This window comes from Myotis lucifugus, unplaced genomic scaffold (genome assembly GCF_000147115.1).
Source record: "Myotis lucifugus unplaced genomic scaffold, Myoluc2.0 scaffold_217, whole genome shotgun sequence".
NCBI classification, from domain to species: domain Eukaryota; kingdom Metazoa; phylum Chordata; class Mammalia; order Chiroptera; family Vespertilionidae; genus Myotis; species Myotis lucifugus.
In genome coordinates, this window is record NW_005871265.1 from 326,768 (window position 1) to 345,775 (window position 19,008).

General features: G+C 46.8%; 1 protein-coding gene across 1 annotated transcript in view; it reads left to right on the forward strand.

The window, feature by feature from the left end:
- DIP2C (disco interacting protein 2 homolog C) overlaps positions 1-19,008 on the forward strand; it is a 173,695-nt gene that overhangs the window by 87,793 nt on the left and 66,894 nt on the right. Inside the window, exons 15-19 of the mRNA XM_023761777.1 lie at positions 389-453; positions 3,005-3,098; positions 3,219-3,338; positions 5,090-5,204; positions 18,486-18,625. Coding sequence (XP_023617545.1) covers positions 389-453; positions 3,005-3,098; positions 3,219-3,338; positions 5,090-5,204; positions 18,486-18,625 — 534 coding nt within the window. The remainder of the gene's footprint in view (positions 1-388; positions 454-3,004; positions 3,099-3,218; positions 3,339-5,089; positions 5,205-18,485; positions 18,626-19,008) is intronic.

The following is a 19,008-nucleotide window of genomic DNA, read 5'->3' on the forward strand; positions in this document are numbered from 1 at the left end:
GTGCAGCATATGGTGTTTGCTGGAAACTGCCTGGTCCTCCGGTTTCCTGGGAGAACACGTGACGGAAATGAAAATCTTTTTAGAAAAGGAAAAAAGGCAGGAAAGGGGGAAATCTGTATATAAAAAGAGAAGGAGTAAGGTGCTTTAAGCGATGGTGTGAGGAGCTATTGCTGTAAATGTGTATGTTAGAATACTGTCTAGAAACAGTTTCCCACAGGCTAGCCTTTTTAAGTGGGTCTGCAAGCTGCAGACTTTCTGCAAAGATACTGTGAAATGATCGTATTCCAACATCCCTTGCTCCCTCTGTGGGACGCCGGGTTTTCCTTGCCCTTTGTTCTGTACCTGTTTTTTGTAAGTAAGAATCTTTCTACCCTTTTTATTTGCACAGCTGAAACAATTGTAAACGTGTTGGATTTCAAGAAGGATGTTGGGCTCTGGCATGGAATCCTAACAGTAAGTGTGAAGCTGGGCCCTGCCGTGTCCTGGTAACATTTGCATGTCCTCATGTCAGAATTAGAGTTGGGATCTTTATACTGACCTGCTACTAGGAAATCTTCTTCCCATTATAAGGAAAAGTTGTCGTTGTTAGGTTTCTTGAGTTGTCAGGTAAAGTAATTTCCAAAAGCCTGGCAAACCCACTGGGTCTCTGCAGCCACTCGCTTGAGTCACTGAACCACATACTGAGGCTCCAGTCTTTCTCGGGATCTCCCTCCCCACGGTCAGCACTTACGATTACACAGCAATGTTATCGGTGTCTTTTGTTTGGGCCACTTGCCTGTACATCTGATTTGGCTACGACATTCTAGTTATTTTTCTTTCTGTGAGTCAGTGTTTATAACTATTGAGGAGATCTCCTGTGTCATTATGCTATGGGGAAACTCCTTAACAGACCTCCCCTTGAGGAAAATTCAGCACACATCATAGAGGACGCATCTCTTTATTGTTGCTGCTTCTTGATAGTGATGACAGTTCAAAGTTGTAGGCACATTTATAGAGACATAATAGCTTATTATGTAACTAGAGGCCCGGTGCACAAATTTGTGCATGGGTGGGGTCCCTCGTCCTGGCTGTTGATCGGGGCTAATCAGGGCTGTCTCCTGCCCCGATCAGGGCCCAGGGCCAATTCGGGTGACTGGTGTGGGGGGGAGGGGTCGAGGGAGGTTGGTGGGCTGAGGGGAGGGCCCCCGGGAGGTTGGCTGTGGGAGCGCACTGACCACCAGGGGGAAGCTCCTGTATTGAGCATCTCGTGTTCAGTGTGCATCATAGCAACCAGTCGACAAGTCTCGGTTGCTTAGGCTTTTATATAGAGAGATATATGTTTGGCACTTAAAGTGTGCAGCATAACTGCTTAGACCCTCACCGTGTCTGTTTTATATGTGGTCATTTTTATTCACCCATTTTTCTTCTTAAGTTTCTTATGCTGAAACTTTATATCTTTTCTTAAGTAGTAAAATCTAGTTCTTTTTGCACGATTGGTAGAAACATCAGTACAGAAAGGAGAATTTGTTGTTTCTTCATAAATCAGAATTTATTAGAACAAAAGCATTTAAGTATCACATAAGACAAAGTTTACAGCTCCAGATCGTCAGTGTCTTTCTGCGATTGAGACAGTTCATTGCGTGACTCCCCATGTGCCTCACTGCCCTGCTGCCCTTCCTTCTATAGCTTTGTGACTCCAGGACAGTCACCTGAGCCAACGAATCTTTTGTTGCCCGAGTCACTTGGAACCTCAGTTTTCCTGTTTGTCCAATGGGAATGATGATGCTGTGTGAGAATAGTGGGCCCGATGTTGAGTGAGCACCTAGTCCATACACCGGCTTGATAATGTGACGGAGCTGCTGTTATTGTGCCATCAGAGTTTCTCCTAACAATCTCGGTTTCGAGAGCCCTGCCATAGGTCTGGAGTAGGTCTTGTAGATATTGTCTTCCACCTGCTTACTGTTGCTCTGGATTACTGCCCAGGTATCGGTGGTTGCCACCTTTTAGAGCAAGGCAGGTCTGGCTGGATAGCCACACACACTGTTCTGTGGCACCTTCTATGTGTGGAAGAGCTCTCACCCCCAGCATGGAGTGGACAGCAACTGCAGCGAGAGGGGCCAGCCGACTGACTTCTCCTGGGGAAGGTGTAGGTGGTCATTTTCCGTCAGAGCTTCAAGAATTAGGCCGGCGCTCTCCAGAGCATCCGCGCCCTCTCCCTCCACTTCCACCTGCAGGAGCAGAGAGAACCCTGATAGGACAGAGCCTGCAGTGGGGCTCTGGCTGGTGTTCCCCTTTGCAGTCCCTTAGCTTCCAGCTTCTGAGTGCATTGGACTGAATGATGTCCAGCAGGTGTGTGAGGCCTACAGGTGTAAAGCATGTAGGGACTAACTTTTATTTTTTAAATTTGATTGTGCTTTTTATTTTTTCAGTTACAGTTGACATTTAATACTATTTTATGTTAGTCTCAAGTATACAGTATAATGGTTAGACATTTATATATTATACAAAGTGATCCCCCCTCCAATAAGTCTAGTATTTTAAAAGTTAGTTTTGATTACTTGTTTTAAAGAAATGAATCCTTTAGGGCTCCTGATTACGTTAGCAAGGCTACATGGCAGACTGAGGACGATGCAGACACGCTCCACTGCTCCTTGGCATTTCAGGGTAACATTTAATACATTTTTTGAAAGAAAAGTTAGTATAAATTCACTAGAAAAAATTAAGCTTCTAGACTGTGAATGGACCTTAAAAAATTATTGTCATCCAACCAAAGGTTTTCTAAGAAAAGTATTTGAACTTAGATTCTTTAACTGTATCAGGAAAAGCAGGAGCCAAGAGGACTAAATGGCCTTTGAGATAGTCGCTTCTCGGGTTATTCTGAGATGCACTGGGGTCAGCCGCCCGCTCGCACTCAGCAGCCCTGGCATTGGGATGAGCCCCACGCCTGTCCTGTCGTGCCCCCATCTGGAGCCTGGTGTCCGTGGGTGGGCCCCTCTGTCTCACCTGTGTGTGTCCTTGCCTTCAGAGCGTCATGAACATGATGCACGTGATCAGCATCCCATACTCACTGATGAAGGTGAACCCGCTCTCCTGGATTCAGAAGGTCTGCCAGTACAAAGGTACGTCCCAGGGTGGTCCCGTGGCCCTCGTCCCCCCCCCCCCCCATCATGAGTTCTTTTTTTAACATCTCACGGTCTGGGGCCACATAGTAACTCCCTTTTCTTCTGCTTCTACTTCAGCAAAAGTGGCCTGTGTTAAGTCCAGGGACATGCACTGGGCGCTGGTAGCACACAGGGATCAAAGAGACATCAACCTCTCCTCTCTGCGGATGCTGATCGTGGCCGACGGCGCAAACCCCTGTAAGCACCGGCTGCAGCTCAGGCGAGGAAAGGCAGGCAGCAGGGTCCTCGCCGCCTGGGTTCATTCTTTGCACTTCGATTTCTTTTCCTAGTCTCTGCCTTAGTTAAGAAGTTGTCTCAGAATAATAACCAACAGAACTGTGCACTGACTCCAGGCACATGGTGTGCCGGTGGAGAGCATGGCGCTTTCAGACGCGGCCCTGCAGCCTCCACTTCTCACTTCTGTAGAGAACGTCGCTTTTTACCTAAAAATCCTTCTCTTTCTTTTGAAAATGTTACAAAAGTCATAAGATTTTCTAAGGATTAAGTGAAGTAATCCCTCTATACAGTTCCTCTGGATGTGATAAATTGTCAAATGTTAACTACTATTGTTCTATGGTCCATAGTAGTTTTATTGATCAGGAAATTAACTTGTCATTTTTAGTGAAATTTCATTATCAAATCCTATAGCAAAAGTTATCTAGTTAAAGTTAATTAGCAGTTTCACAGGATACTGTTAATGTACCTTGAGAAATATTTCAGTCTGTAGACATAAACCCCAGCTAGCTTGTTTTTTTGTGAGAGGAATATGTAAGCCAGAAGCAAAGTCAATGAAAGTGAATTGAATGTAAGAATGTTTGTTCTGACTACATTTGGAAACCATGCAGTATATATATTTGTAAATTAAAGCGGCATATACTTTCTTAATGAATATCTGATATGCAAAAGTGAACTGGCATACAGTTTTTAGTACTAGTTTTACAAATGATTCTTCCATTTACAAAATAACTCCATAAATTGTGAGCTATTTTTTTCTTTTTTTAAAATTCATCTTTATTGTTGAAAGTATTATAGATATCCCCTCTTTTTCACCATTGACCCTCTCTACCCTGCACCCATTTCCAATTCCCCTCCCCCCTCCCCCCCCCGCAGGTCTTCACCACGCTATTGACTGTGCCTATCGATTATGCATATATGCATATAAATTATTTGGTTTATCTCTCCCCTCCCACCCACTCACCTCCACCTTCCCTCTGAGCTATTTTAACACACAGTTGATTTTACCCGTTACTCTACAGGGCAGCATGTCTTATATAGAGCAAGGTAAACTTGTTTTAGGAAATTATTTAGCTGATAGGTCCCTAGTAATTATACTCAGGTCTCATCATTCAAGTTAATTTAAAGTTTTCTTCTGTTAGTTAAGGCAGAGATTTTCAACTGGTGTGCCACAAGAATTTTAAAAAATATGTTAACCTGACTATTTAGTCATGGGCACTGACCTCTTTTCCCTTAGATTGTAAATTTAAAAATGACAACAGTCAACACAACAATAGCCGTCCGGTGTAAATGAACCAAAATTATACCTTTTTTTTTGTCAGATGGGCAAAAAAATATATTTTTTGGTGTGCCACAGAATTTTAGTAATTAGTTCATATGTACCATGAGATGAAAAAGGTTGAAAATTGCTGAGTTAAGGTTAGATTTACCCGCCCTTTAGAACATGCATATTGAAAATGGTAGAAGTCTCAAGTTCATCAGTCAGCAAATGTTTTGATAGGGCACCGAAGTTGTGTAAGTTCTTGAGTATCATAAGTGTGAGAAAATCATCTTTCCTTATAATATAAGTGATAAATTGTATTAGGTGTCTTTGCCATGCTGCCTAATGCCACGTGTGCCTAAACCCTAACTTCAAAAGCACTCTCTATGATGGGACATTTTCAATCAACGGCATAGCTGCCGCTGCCTGATCGCCATTCCCTCTTCTGCTCCAGGGTCTATTTCTTCCTGCGACGCGTTTCTCAATGTCTTCCAAAGTAAAGGCCTGCGCCAGGAGGTCATCTGTCCCTGCGCCAGCTCACCGGAGGCGCTCACCGTGGCCATCCGGAGGTACTGCACACACTTCCCGCGGACAGCCTGGGGAAGGTCGGACCACGCCACCGGAGGGAGACCTGGGATCATAGCCGTTAAGCTTAGTGAGGACGCTGGAATGGATTCTATAAAATGTGCAGATATAGTAGCCAGGGAAACAGCCCTCCCTCTGGCCAGTCACTGTCATTCCCATGTGAGTAGAAACCCACTGGGGGGACGTGACCTCTTGTCCTTGCAGGTTGCTCACTTTTTCACTTGCTCACACTAGACCCAGGTTTAATTTGGAGTGGAATAGAGTCAGTGTTGGGTGAAGTGCAATTTTTGTCGCCTGTGCAGTTTCTTTTTTTTTTTTATATATATATTTTTATTGGTTTTCAGAGAGGAAGGAATAGGGAGAGAGAGATAGAAACATCAATGCTGAGAGAGAATCGTTGATCGGCTGCCTCCTGCAAGCCCCCTACTGGGGATCGAGCCCACAACCCGGGCCTGTGCCCTTGACTGGCATCGAACCTGGGACCTTGCAGTTCACAGGCCGACGCTCTATCCACTGAGCCAAACCGGCTAGGGCTGACATGCAGTTTCTATGTCATTTTCATTTTCTTCTCGCTGCAATATTACACATACTGCACTTTTAAACACTGGTTTTCTGAGGTTTGGAGCCACTTGGAGGTACATCTGAGCTCTTGAGTCTGTGGTGGGTGTGGGTGGTGGGTGTAGGTCACTGCAGCAGCACCTCTGCCTTGAGCAGCACTGGGGGGTGGGTATGGGGGGCGGTGAAAGCTTGTCCTACCCATGATGAGCGCTACCAGGAAGGCACGTGATGGTCATCAGCCCTCCATTATCCACACTCACATGAGAAAGGGCAGGGAGAGCATCAGGGGTCCTCAAACTACGGCCCGCGGGCCACATGCAAATACAAATATTGTATTTGTTCCCGTTTTGTTTTTTTACTTCAAAATAAGATATGTGCAGTGTGCATAGGAATTTGTTCATAGTTTTTTTTTTAACTATAGTCCAGCCCTCCAATGGTCTGAGGGACAGTGAACTGGCCCCCTGTTTAAAAAGTTTGAGGAGCCCTGATAGGTATTGGCAGCTTGTACCATGACTTCTCCGTGTCTTTGGGTTCCGTCTCAAATTAGGTTTCATTTCCTGTCATACAGGTGTGCTCCCTTGTAAGAAGGGATGACAGAGCTCTTGGGGCACAAAGCACATGCGTCTGCCCTGGATTACTAAAAGGTTGACTTCCCAAAAATACTCACTGGAAGAGCATCCTTAAATGAGAAACCAGGTGCTTTTAGGTGTTTGTAATGTAAAATTGTCCAGACCACCTGACTAATGGGTTACGAAATCTAAAATCTTTAAAGTATCAGAAGCAACCTTCAATTTTGACTGAGCCAAAAATTAAGTCTCTAACATTATTTAAATCGATGAGGAAACATGGCACCATGAGCAGACTCCGATATTCCTTTTTAAAGGATGGCTCTGTCACCCTAATCACAGGAGTATCCCCACAAACAATTCCGACATTTCTGTCTGACTTTGTAGTACAGAACACTTCAGGGCTGTTGTAGCAGATTTACCTCCACAATGTTCTTCACATGTTGTCCACATATTAGAAAGTGTGTCTCATTTGAACCTAAGATGGGCTCCAGGGAGACTTTGGGGCATGAGTCCCTGCAGAGGCCCAGCCCGGACATGTGATCCGGGGCCTCAGTTTCCTTCACCAAAAAAATTCGGATTAATTACTAACCGGTAAATAGTGCGGATTAACTATTAACTGATTAAAAATGCAGATTAATTATCAACTGGTTAATAGTGCAAATTAACTGTTAACCGGTTAATAATGCGGATCAGCTATTAACTGGTTAATAATATGGATTAGCTATTAACTGGTTAATAATGCAGATTAATTAACTGGTTAATAGTGCAGATTAACTGTTAACCGGTTAATAATGCAGATCAGCTACTAACCGGTTAATAATATGGATTAGCTATTAACTGGTTAATAATGCAGATTAATTAACTGGTTAATAGTGCAGATTAACTGTTAACCGGTTAATAATGCAGATCAGCTACTAACCGGTTAATAATATGGATTAGCTATTAACTGGTTAATGCAGTTTAATTATCAACCGGTTAATAGTGCGAATCAGCTATTAACCGGTTAATAATACAGATTAACTATTAACCGGTTAATAAAACGTATTTTGTAATCCAAAGGAAACACAGTAATTTCAAGAGAAACATCAAAAGTGCTTTATTCAAAGTAATGTCCATCCCGAGATCTTTCCAGTAACTGGGTTCACTGGCTGAGGACGCTCCGGACGGTCCCTCTGGGGAATAGTTGGTGAAGTGTGACCCCTTTCATGCTGCTCCTGCGTAACACAAGCAGGGGCCATAAAATGTACAGGAGGAAAAGGCACAGTTTTAGTCGGCTAAGGAGAATTAGGATGATCACAGTCAAGCTAAAAATAGGCCCTGGTCACATCTTACTCTACATTTGTTCCCTCGCCTTGATCATGTGCCTCAGCCTTCCCAAGACAGTCGACGTCTTATTATTGTGCAGGGGATGCGTGTTGGAGCCACTGAATGCTGGCGATGCTATGAGAGAGTCATCTTTATAATCAGCTGTTGCTCTTAGACTGTGTGGAGGTTCATTTAGGTGACAGGGACTGGATTTCAGTGACAAATACCTTTAGGAGGGAAATGGATGCTAGGCTCATTTAGAATCTTTCATTGTCCTTGTTTCTTACATGTATATATTTAAGCTATTTCCAAGCACATTTGATGAAAACAGCATTCACAATTGATTTTTATCGACATACTCCTCTCCAGGCTGCTTTCCGTAACGTGAATTTAGGTTAGAATCCCCCATTCCTGGTGTTTCCCATATTGTCCACTGAAAGGTTTTGGCAGACTCTCGTCTTGGGAATCAAGCATTTAAACTCACCCGGTACTTTGTGCTTATTACTTTCTTCCCTGAAACACATAGGAGAACTGAAGGGAATGTTCCACATAAAGAGGGCAGACGCCAGGTCGTTAAGGGAAAATAGTTTTGATTCATTGCTTTCATACTGTTTTGAGTGGCGACCAGGAAGCCTCGTCATTCGTTGCTGCTCAAGGATTTTGATGTGAGGACTAAATTGACACTTTCTTAACTATCACCATAAAGTCTCCTGTTGGAAGCACTGCAATCTCACATTTTGTTTACTGCCCACAGGATAATTTTTAAAGAAAAAAAAACACACTATTTCGCTGCTACGTTGTCTTATTTTGTTGCAAAGAAAGGCCTGTCGGGGAATAATTACCCCTCTTTAAAGCGAGTCTGCAGGGGGACATTTTCCTCCTTGCAGCTGTGTGAGCGTTTATGTCCTTGTGTCCTGGGCTTGCCTGTCTGCCCGGGATGGCCTATTCTCCCCTGATGGTGAACTTCCCGTAAAGAGCCAGGAGCAGTGATGGCTTTGCTTTTTATGCTCTTAATTAGAAAATTATACTCAGTTAATGTCTGTGGTCATCAGTGAAGATAAAACTGCTAATGCATTTCCATTGCTCATGACTTGTAGGACTTTTGGCCTTTTCTGGAATATGTATTACTCGATGATTCTTTTGTGTAAAAAAAAAAAATTATGTAAATCAGTAAGTTGATTGGTTACGGGAAAGCTGCTCAGGCAGCAGGCGGCTGTGTGGAGACGGCCGTGTGCACCAGTCTAGCTTCTCGGGGTGCTGGGGTTTCTTACAGAGCAGATGGCCAGGCCTGACGGGTTGGTGCCCATGGTTACAACCATTTGATGCCACTTTCTTATGAGAATGCCTCTCGCTTATACAGCGGGGAGCATATTGGGAGGTTGTGGGGTACACAGAGTCAATGGGCACTTCAGGTGTCCCCCTGGAAAGCGGGCAGGATGCACAGGTGCTCCTGAGAGTCGGCAGCAGGAACCTGGACGTGATCTGGGGAGCAGTCAGCTGGCACCCAGGCTTCCAGGGCAGTGTGCCCCTCAGATGTGCTGCTGGGGCTGCGTCTGACTGCCAGGCCTGGCCCCTGTCAACATCCCCCTCAGGGGAAGGCTGCCTTCCAGGGGGAAGTGAGGTCAGGCCGGAGAATAAGTGCTGTTCATTGTAGGATGGTTGAGGAATTTTCAGAACATGAAGGGCAGGAGACATGCCTGTCTTCATACCTGTCCTCTTCATGGGTGTCTACATGAGCGTCAGCCAGGCGGTGGCCGGAAACCGCATTGTTCCCTAGGGAAGTCTGCCCCGGCTCCCCGTGAAGTCCATGTTGTTACCCAGGTGTTTAATCTGCTCTCTTCTTTCTAACCTGTTCTCAGCCAGGTCAATGTTTTGTACTTCCTTTTTCCTCTGAAGACTTGTCGTAGAACAAAAAATATTGGAGAAATATGGGTCCTTGATGCCTAACCTCTTCAGTAGAACACCTCCCCCCCAAAAAAAGGGGGGGCAAATTTCAAAATGAACACCAGCAAAGTATTTTTTTGGCTCCAAATATCTCCTAGATGGCTGCCTGGTTCTGCTTCAGTCTGTAGATAGGGATGAGAGTCAGTTTTTAAGACTGCATTGTCGATTGAACTAAAAAAGGCTATTTTTGTGGCTTACCTACAAGGTATTATTTCAATACCTTAATGCTTTAGCAGTGAATAGGTAATCATGATATAAAACATGTACATTTTAATATGTAATTAAAACAATAATTCCAAAGAATAATAAAGATGTACCCCTTCTCACCATTTTCCATTTTGAAATGTCTAACCTAGTATTTAGGAAGCTGGGAGACAACCCCGAGAAAGGACCCCCAAGGGCGATTCTGTGCCATGTAATCCCACGGAACTTGACAGTTCCTGCCAGGGGCACAGCAACCAGTGGTCCAGAATAGGAAAAAGTTAACGCAAGCCACGGACTTGAAGTGGAATTTTCAAGAATGTTTTTGATCTCTCAAAAAATCAGACTTGGAGACTTGTAATCTTTTTTAAAACACAAGAAGATAAAATACATTGTTTGTAATTTTTATCTAAAAAATTTGATGAAAGTTGAAAACTTCTCTAACCTCAACACGGTTTGGAGATGATAATCCTATAAATGAAAATAGGACCCAATTAAGGAGCATTGACGAGCAAAGTAACTGTGTTAGCATGTTTAAATGAAGTTCTCCTGTCTGCTTGCATTTAAGAGTGAGTTCTGCTTTGTTTTGTGTTTGATTGAATTGTGCACAGAAGTACTTGTTGGTGGAGACAGGAGCTGCACCAAGAGCAGACAGCTGGGGAAGTAGCCCCATCCTTGATTGAATTGTGCACAGAAGTACTTGTTGGTGGAGACGGGAGCTGCACCAAGAGCAGACAGCTGGGGAAGTAGCCCCATCCCTGACTGACTGCGGACTGGCCGTCGTTTTACAACAGGCCAGCTGTTCCCTGACTGTGGGCTGGCCGTTGCCTGACTGCAGGCCGGCTGTTCCCTGACTGCGGACTGGCCGTTCCCTGACTGCAGGCCGGCTGTTCCCTGACTGTGGGCTGGCCGTTCCCTGACTGACTGCAGGCTGGCCGGTCCCTGACTGCGGGCTGGCTGGTCCCTGACTGCGGGCTGGCTGGTCCCTGACTGCAGGCTGGCCGGTCCCTGACTGCGGGCTGGCCGGTCCCTGACTGCGGGCTGGCCGGTCCCTGACTGCAGGCTGGCTGGTCCCTGACTGCAGGCTGGCCGGTCCCTGACTGCGGGCTGGCTGGTCCCTGACTGTGGGCTGGCCGTTCCCAGCAAGTTCCACCCAGAGCTTGTTCTTGGACCTGGACGAGCAGCCAGGGCAAATGGAAGCACAGTTGCAAACAACTTGTATGGTATGATCCCTTTTCTGGCTGAAAAAAAAACATTAAGTATTTCTAACTGATATATTTAGTAAGAAAAAAATCTAAAATCTACATACTAAACTGTACAGGTGAGAACAGGATGCAAGGCTAATATTCTTTTTCTGTTTTATTCAGTTCTCTTTTCTTAAAAGGCATGAACTGCTCTCATCAGAGAAAATGGAGGAAATTACATTAAATTAGCTGATAAGTTGGGGACATGCTGTTTTTGACTTGTGCCTCTCCCTGACCTTAGCTCTCGGTTGCATTTTGAAAGTCTCTGTCACACTGAACATTGAATAGGGGTATATCCATGGATTTGACTGGCTTTCTCTTGAAATTTGTGTTGGAGGAGTGTCCACTGAAATACATTTTCTGTTAAAATGAAGACACTGCCTCAGCTGCTCCCCATCTTTTAAAGGGCACTACTTTTATATTTTCTTCTTTTTTTTAAATATATTTTATTGATTTTTTACAGAGAGGAAGGGAGAGGGATAGAGAGTTAGAAACATTGATGAGAGAGAAACACCGATCAGCTGCCTCCTGCACACCCCTCACTGGGGATGCGCCGGCAACCAAGGCACATGCCCTTGACCGGAATCGAACCTGGGACCTCTCAGTCCGCAGGCCGACGCTCTATCCACTGAGCCAAACCGGTCACGGCACTATTTTTATATTTTCATTGATTTTTCTTTTAGGGGAAGGGAGAGGGATGAAGAGAGAAACATTGATGTGAGGGCGAAACATAGATCAGTTGCCTCCTGCATGCACCCTGACAGGGGATCAAACCCACAATCTTTGGGTGCATGGGACGATGCTCAACCAACTGAGCCACACCAGCCAGGGCTAAAGGGCACTTTTATCAGCACTTGTAATTAGCGGCTGTCCTGTCACAGTGGGAAAGGCCAGCCTGGGGAAGGAAACAAGCGGAGATAGGCTCCAGCCCATGTTTGTGCGTTTGGTCACCCAGGCTCCTTCCTGGGGCTAGTTGACATTTGTTCATAAGAAGGACTCCGGACAGGAGCAGCAGGGCAGCTCCTGTAAGATGCGCCCTGAGTTCAGAAGGGAAGACCAGGCTGCTCAAGGCAGAAAGGAGGGCCCTCCCCTCAAGTAGATGGATGGTCCTGCCGCTTTTCCGTGGCTTATTTGGAGCTTGGATGTATTTCCCAGGGAAGCAGGCACTTAGGTGCCATGGGAAGAACTCCTGGACTCCAGACGCATGACCCCCTCCTGTCCTCCGTGTCCAGGAGCCTGGCCCAGCAAGTCATGGGTCCGGTGGCCTGGATGTGTCTGGCCCTCCACTTGCTTTGCTTTGCCACTTGCTGGCTTAGCCACAGCCTTAACCTTCAGGCCTCAGAGTTTCATCCATAAAAGGAGGGGAATAGCAGTGCCTGCACCACAGGGTCACGTGAGCATCAAAGGTGTCGGCATACACAGAGCCCTGAGGTATGCCTGGCGCACAGTGAGAATTCAGCAGGCATTGACGGTGTTATCAATGCTAGTAGTATTCCTGCGGGAATATTATGTATCTGACATATGTATGTATGTGCACATGTATACGCCCAGGTGTGTGTATTGTTCTATGATGCTCTGTGATACAGCGATGCTCTAACAGGGGTCCTCAAACTACAGCCCGCGGGCCACCTGCAAATACAAATATTGTATTTGTTCCCGTTTTGTTTTTTTACTTCAAAATAAGATATGTGCAGTGTGCATAGGAATTTGTTCATAGTTTTTTTTTAAACTATAGTCCGGCCCTCCAACGGTCTGAGGGACAGTGAACTGGTCCCCTGTTTAAAAAGTTTGATGGCGATGCTCTAATAGATAAGTACTGTTGTTGGAGGGAAGGAACGTGCAGTTACCCGAGACTTAGCTCCTTTGTTCTCCACATGTTCCTCAGATGGGGGCTCCTAAATCAGAGGTTGCCCATGTAAGATGAGAGGAGGAGGAGGATTTTTGTTTTCCTGCTGGCAGAGGGCTCGGTGAATGGCGGTGTCATTGGCATTTGCAGATGTGGCTGCAGTTACTGGATTGGTCCTGGGATGGAAATCTTGACAACTGCCCGTTATTCCCTTACTGTTTATGTGCCCTTAATGCGTGCTTGAGCCCGGCCAGGTGTGTGCTGTCAGCAGCAGCACACGCGAGATGTGTTCATTGCGATGGAGAGCAACTGTTATTCAGGTGTTCCACAACCACAAGTAGCAGAGGCAGATCTAATATTTTAGAGGCTGGAAGTGGCGTGACAGGTAAACAGGGATGCAAACTGATTGAAGTCCTTTACCCTCGAGCACGTTGCTTCTGAGGCACATGCTAAGGCTGACGTGCGCCTTCCTCTTCCAGCGTCTTTAATTCTGCTCTTTGTCCCCTTGCTGTCACTGCAGCGTTGGCCACACATAGCTCCACACCCTCTTCCTTCTCTGCGTGTGAGGGTTACCTCTGTGCAGTCCTGAAAATCCCTGGGATCGCCCCCTAAGTCACACCCCTGTGGACACAGCTGTGCAGTCGTGACTCACAGTTTCATCCTGGGGCCGAACCCGGAAGATGACAGATGGGGCTGTAGCTCTTGTAGCCATGATTTAATTTGTTGGTTTTGATTATGAAAGTAACTGAAATCCCGAGGAATTCTGCTTATTGGGATTATTTTTTTCACTTTCTCCCCCAGTTTATCCTCTTGGATGTTTTATTTCCTAGGAGGGTGTTAATGGAAATAAAAAGTTTACTTGGTTAATTGAAACAACAATGAGGAATGGTACTGGACTCCTCAAATTGGGGACAGTTCTAAGGTTGAAGAGCAGTGTTGTCACAGGGGTGCAGAGATAGATGCTGCTGACAGGCAGCGGAGCACTGGGGGCAAAAGCACAGATGTGAGACCCGCCCGAGCTTGCTGCCCAGGTCTGCCCCTCACCTGTTGCCGTACACACCTCTCCTCATCCGCCTCCTGCCTGTAACTGGGGGACAGCCATGCTGGTCTCACAGAGTCGCCACAGAATAGACTAGTTAGCATACCTAAAGTGCTGAGAACAGCATACTGCAGGCAACCAGCACGGTGTACATGTCTTGTGGATGAAAAAATAATACACACAGTTAGTGTGGATGCAAAGTGATACAGGCTTTTTTGGAAGGTATTTAGGCTTTATTAAAATTTTAAATGCACTTCTTTTTTTTCCATTCCCATCTTAATGACATATCTTACAGATCTATTTGCAGCCATATAAAAATTAAGTGGAATAAAGTGACGGGTCATATGTTTACATTACTGAATACCATCTAACAAGTAAGAGAGGTCAGTTTATTGTGTATGCAGTTCACATATTACACATGATCATCTGCGCACATATGCATACTTTCATGGAAAGATCTGCAAGATGGTGCATTTAGTGAAAAAGCCAGTTGCAGAAGAATATACATATTGTGGCCCTGCTTTTCTCTGAATGTAAATGTCTTGTGTGTCCACATACTTTATATGTAAATGCACATTACCGAGGCTGGGACTTCACGGTGAGGTGTTGGTGGTGGCTGCCTGCAGGCAGGGGAGGGTCAGCAGGAACTTGCGCCTTTTGCCGTGTGTTCTTGCGCCATGTTGGACCTGCTCATACACGGATGTGCTCGTGTCATTTGTTTTAAAATTTCATGAAAAGAAAACTTCACTGTGAACAAAGAGGTGCTCAGTCTTCTAGGCCAGAGGTCAGGAAGGTGCCAGGAAAGGACACGGGATAGAGCCCAGGTCTGGATCTCACCAAGCCCACTGTTCACTCAGCAACTAGGTCACTGTTTCTGACCTGTGACGCGGGGAAGAATGGTGCCCCGTAGGTTTGTGAATTAAGGGAGTCACCATGTGTGAGGGCTCAGGACAATTCAGAAACACAAGCATCAACTGAGCAAGACCCTGTCATCAGGCAGGAGGTGCTGTGGCCTCCAGGTCTTGCAGAAACATCTGGGGGGTGCTACCAGGATGCTACTCTGTCGTCTGTGGCAAGGCGAAGTGATGAGGCCGAGCACTGAGTGTAGGAATTCACATGAGTCTGTTCTGCCTTTTTGCAAATCTGCCAAGAAATGAGCCAGGGTCTAGTTGTCTCTGACTAGCAGGGACTCTGTTAAATATGAATTCACTAGAGGCCCGGTGCACGAATTCGTGCACAGGTGGGGTTCAGCCGGCCCACCCGGATTGGCCTATCGGGCAAGCGGCTAGGGCAGCCGTGGGCAAACTACGGCCCGTTTGAAATGAATAAAACTAAAAAAAAAAAAAGACCGTACCCTTTTATGTAATGATGTTTACTTTGAATTTATATTAGTTCACACAAACACTCCATCCATGCTTTTGTTCCGGCCCTCCGGTCCAGTTTAAGAACCCATTGTGGCCCTCGAGTCGAAAAGTTTGCCCACCCCTGGGCTAGGGGGAGGGACGACAGGTGGTTGGTGGGCTGGCCCCACCCCCGATCAGGGTGGGAGGAACTGATTGGGTGTGGGGCCGACCACGGGAGATGCCAAGGTGCCACAGGCAGTTGGCGGGTGACCCTGCCCCTGATTCAGGGGTGGGGAGGGGAGGGAGGAGGGGCTGCGGGTGGTTGGCTGGCCGGCCCCGCCCCCTGGTTGAACTCCCAGTCGAAGGGACAATTTGCATATTAGCCTTTTATTATATAGGATGGTGCTAGGGGTTGAAGTACTGTAAGATTAGTGCCATCGGTTGACATTTTAAGTGAGGATTCTCAGTCTTTTGTAATTATCATTTTATAGACGTAATTGAAAATTTCCTTTAACAAACGCAGCTCTAATTTAAGGTTTTTAGTACATTTTAGAATGTTGCTTCTCACTCACTATTAAACATAGGAATGTGGGTCTGGTAATTAAGACAACAGACTGCATGCTGTTGGATCTTAAGGAAACCTTTCCGTCCTGGCTTCTTGGTTACTAAACATCAGTGTTCTAGAACCTTCTGAACTTGGGCTGTGCCATGGCACGTACAGCCTGCACTTGACTTTCATGTGGCTTTTTTTTTTTTTTTTAAATATATTTTATTGATTTTTTACAGAGAGGAAGGGAGAGAGATAGAGAGTTAGAAACATCGATGAGAGAGGAACATCGATCAGCTGCCTCCTGCACATCTCCTACTGGGGATGTGCCTGCAACCCAAGTACATGCCCTTGACCGGAATCGAACCTGGGACCTTTCAGTCCGCAGGCCGACGCTCTATCCACTGAGCCAAACCGGTTTCGGCTCATGTGGCTTTTTAATACAGCATATGAGTTTCCCGGGGCTGTCTCAACAAAGTACCTCCCGCTGGGTGCCTTTGAACACAGCAGTCGGTTCTCTCACAGTTCTGGGGTGCAGAAGGCTGGGCTCAGGGTGTCAGCAGGTGGGTTTTTTCCGGGGGCTCGGAGGGATAATGGGTTCTAGGCCTCTCTCCAGCCTGTGGTGGTGCCGGCAGGTCTTGCAGAAACCTGCTGGCACCACCTTGGTGTTTCCTGGCTTGTAGGCGTGTCACCCCAATCCTGGCCTTTGTCACCACAGGGCCTCCCCCCATGTCTGTGTTTCTTTTTTCTCTTCTTATAAGGACACTGGTCGTTGGATTAAGGCCCATCACCCTACTCCAGGAAGGCCTCCTCTTAACTGATTGTATCGGCCAGGTTCCCTTTTCCCACTAAAGTCACATCCGAAGTTCTGGGCCTTAGAACTTGGGCCTGTCTCTTTGGGGACACAATTCAACCCACAACAGGTGCTCAGGCTCATGATTTCTGACTCTCACCTGGACCTTTGCCAAGGGCAGTTGCAGGTGAGGAAGTCCGGGCTGCAGGCAGGTTCCTCTCTGGTATTTCAAACTTCTGATGTGTCCGCGTCTTTGGAAAAGGAAAAGCCAAGGAAGCAATATCGATCCCAGGTAGTTTATTATTTGGGCAGGCTTTTTTTTTTTAATCCTCATGCAAGGATATTTTTTTCATTTTATTGAATTTTGGAGAAAGAGAGAAACATTGATGTGAGAGAGAAACATCGATCTGTTGGTTGCCTCCCACACGTGCCTCAATCCTGGATTGAACCCACAACCTGGGTATGTGCCCTGACCAGGAATCGGGCCACACCTTTTGGTGTCCAGGATGGTGCTCCAGCCAACCGAGCCACTTGGCCAGGCGGCTCTGCCCTTTTTGATTGCTATAGAATAATTCTATTTCCAGGGTCTTTTATGCTTCTCTTTTTATTGAGATATAATTGACATATAACATATACTCCTTTTAAAAATATACTAGTTACTTGACTCAAGTAAGATCTCCTTTTTGCAAATTTTAACTGTCATGTTTCCTCACTCATACTTTTAGGTTCATGATATTTGGAAGCTAAATAGCAAACTTCTATTTTTATAGTCCAGTCTTAGATCCTAAAACCACATTAAACATTTGTAGATGGAAAATTACAAAAATAAGGTGGTGTTTACCTAGATTGTGCTCTCACTTAGCTCCCATGGAAGAATCTTTAATTTGCAGGGATAAAGCCCATGATCTTGGAAAGAATTCCTTTGTTTGCTAGTTTAGTCAGACACTGGCTGCTAGACACTCCCGCGGGGGCGGGGAGCAGCAGTGACCAGCGGGTGCAGACTGATGGAGGAGGCAGCACAGAGAGTCAGAGGGCACCCTCTGCGGAGCTGGGTGCTGCGAGCCAGGAGCAGGTGAACATTTAAGCCACCGCAGAAGACGGAGGGGGAATGTTGCGAAGACATCTGCGGGAACTTCCAGGTAGAGGCCAGGACGAGTGCAGAAGCCCCCAGGTGGGGCGGGCTGGGCACTGGAGGAGAGTGCGAGTGGAGATGAGGCCAGGAGGGGTGGGGGCGACCATGGAGCCCAGGGGCATGGGCGGACCGTGGATGCAGAGAAACCCTACTTTTTCCAAAACCCCATATCCTATGACCATAAAGCATGTCAGCATGTCTCTCAGCCAAGCAGTGTGCCTAAGAACCCGCTGTCCAGAATGGCATAGCATCAGCCTCATTTCAGATTCTCACCCGTCGAGTTGCATTTGAGCCTACACCGGGCACGCTGAGCTTGGGGCTGGATACGCAGAATCCCTCTCATTTATATTCCATGCTATCATCCTGCTCTTAGAATTGTTGCTCTCCCGTTTAACCGTGTCCAAAACTGGGACATGTAATCCCGCGGAGACAGGGTTGGAGAGAGAGAACTGAACTAGTCAGTCTATGGTGGGTGTATATGGGAGGGGCAGATGCGAATGCTGTGGTGCCTGCACGCTTCCGAGGTCCTTTTAAAATGTTCCAGAAACCCAGAAGTAGCATTAACGGACACTAACATGTCAATAACAGGGCCCTTACAAACTACGAACCCTGGGGATGTGGCAGCCAGGCCTGCGCTCAGGAGTCCTGCGGGACCCAGAGTGGCTGCCTGTAGTGTGCATGGATCCTCACGTGCTTATGATGACGTCATTGCCTCTGTGTATTCAGACAAAACTGCTCTTACAGGCCCACGGACGACAGCAACCAGCCCCCCGGCCGGGGCGTCCTCTCCATGCACGGGCTGACTTACGGGGTCATCCGGGTGGACTCGGAAGAAAAGCTGTCTGTACTCACCGTGCAGGACGTCGGCCTCGTGATGCCCGGAGGTGAGTGGGGGACCCGGGCCACAGACACTGCGGGAGTTCAGTCAGGACCCCAGACGTGGGCGGAGGAGGGATCAGTCGGCATCCCTGGCCCCTCTGGCAGGAGTGCTCGGGACGATGCTTAATTCTAGTCTCCTCACATGTTTGTTAAGCTTCACGGTTGCTGGTAATGCTGCTCCTCCTGGAAACCCAAAATGTTCAAGAAGCTGACAAAGGTTTCTGTGCCGCCTTGTGCACTGGAACGGGGGTTCCTGTCCCCTTGGGGTGCGGGGGGAGCTTCTCTGTACCCCCACGGCCCTGGTGGCTTTTCTGACGGTCAGGCTCTCGCGGGTCACCCCGTCGGATGCACTGTGCAGAGCTGGGTGCTAGCTGGGCTTGTCGCAGCT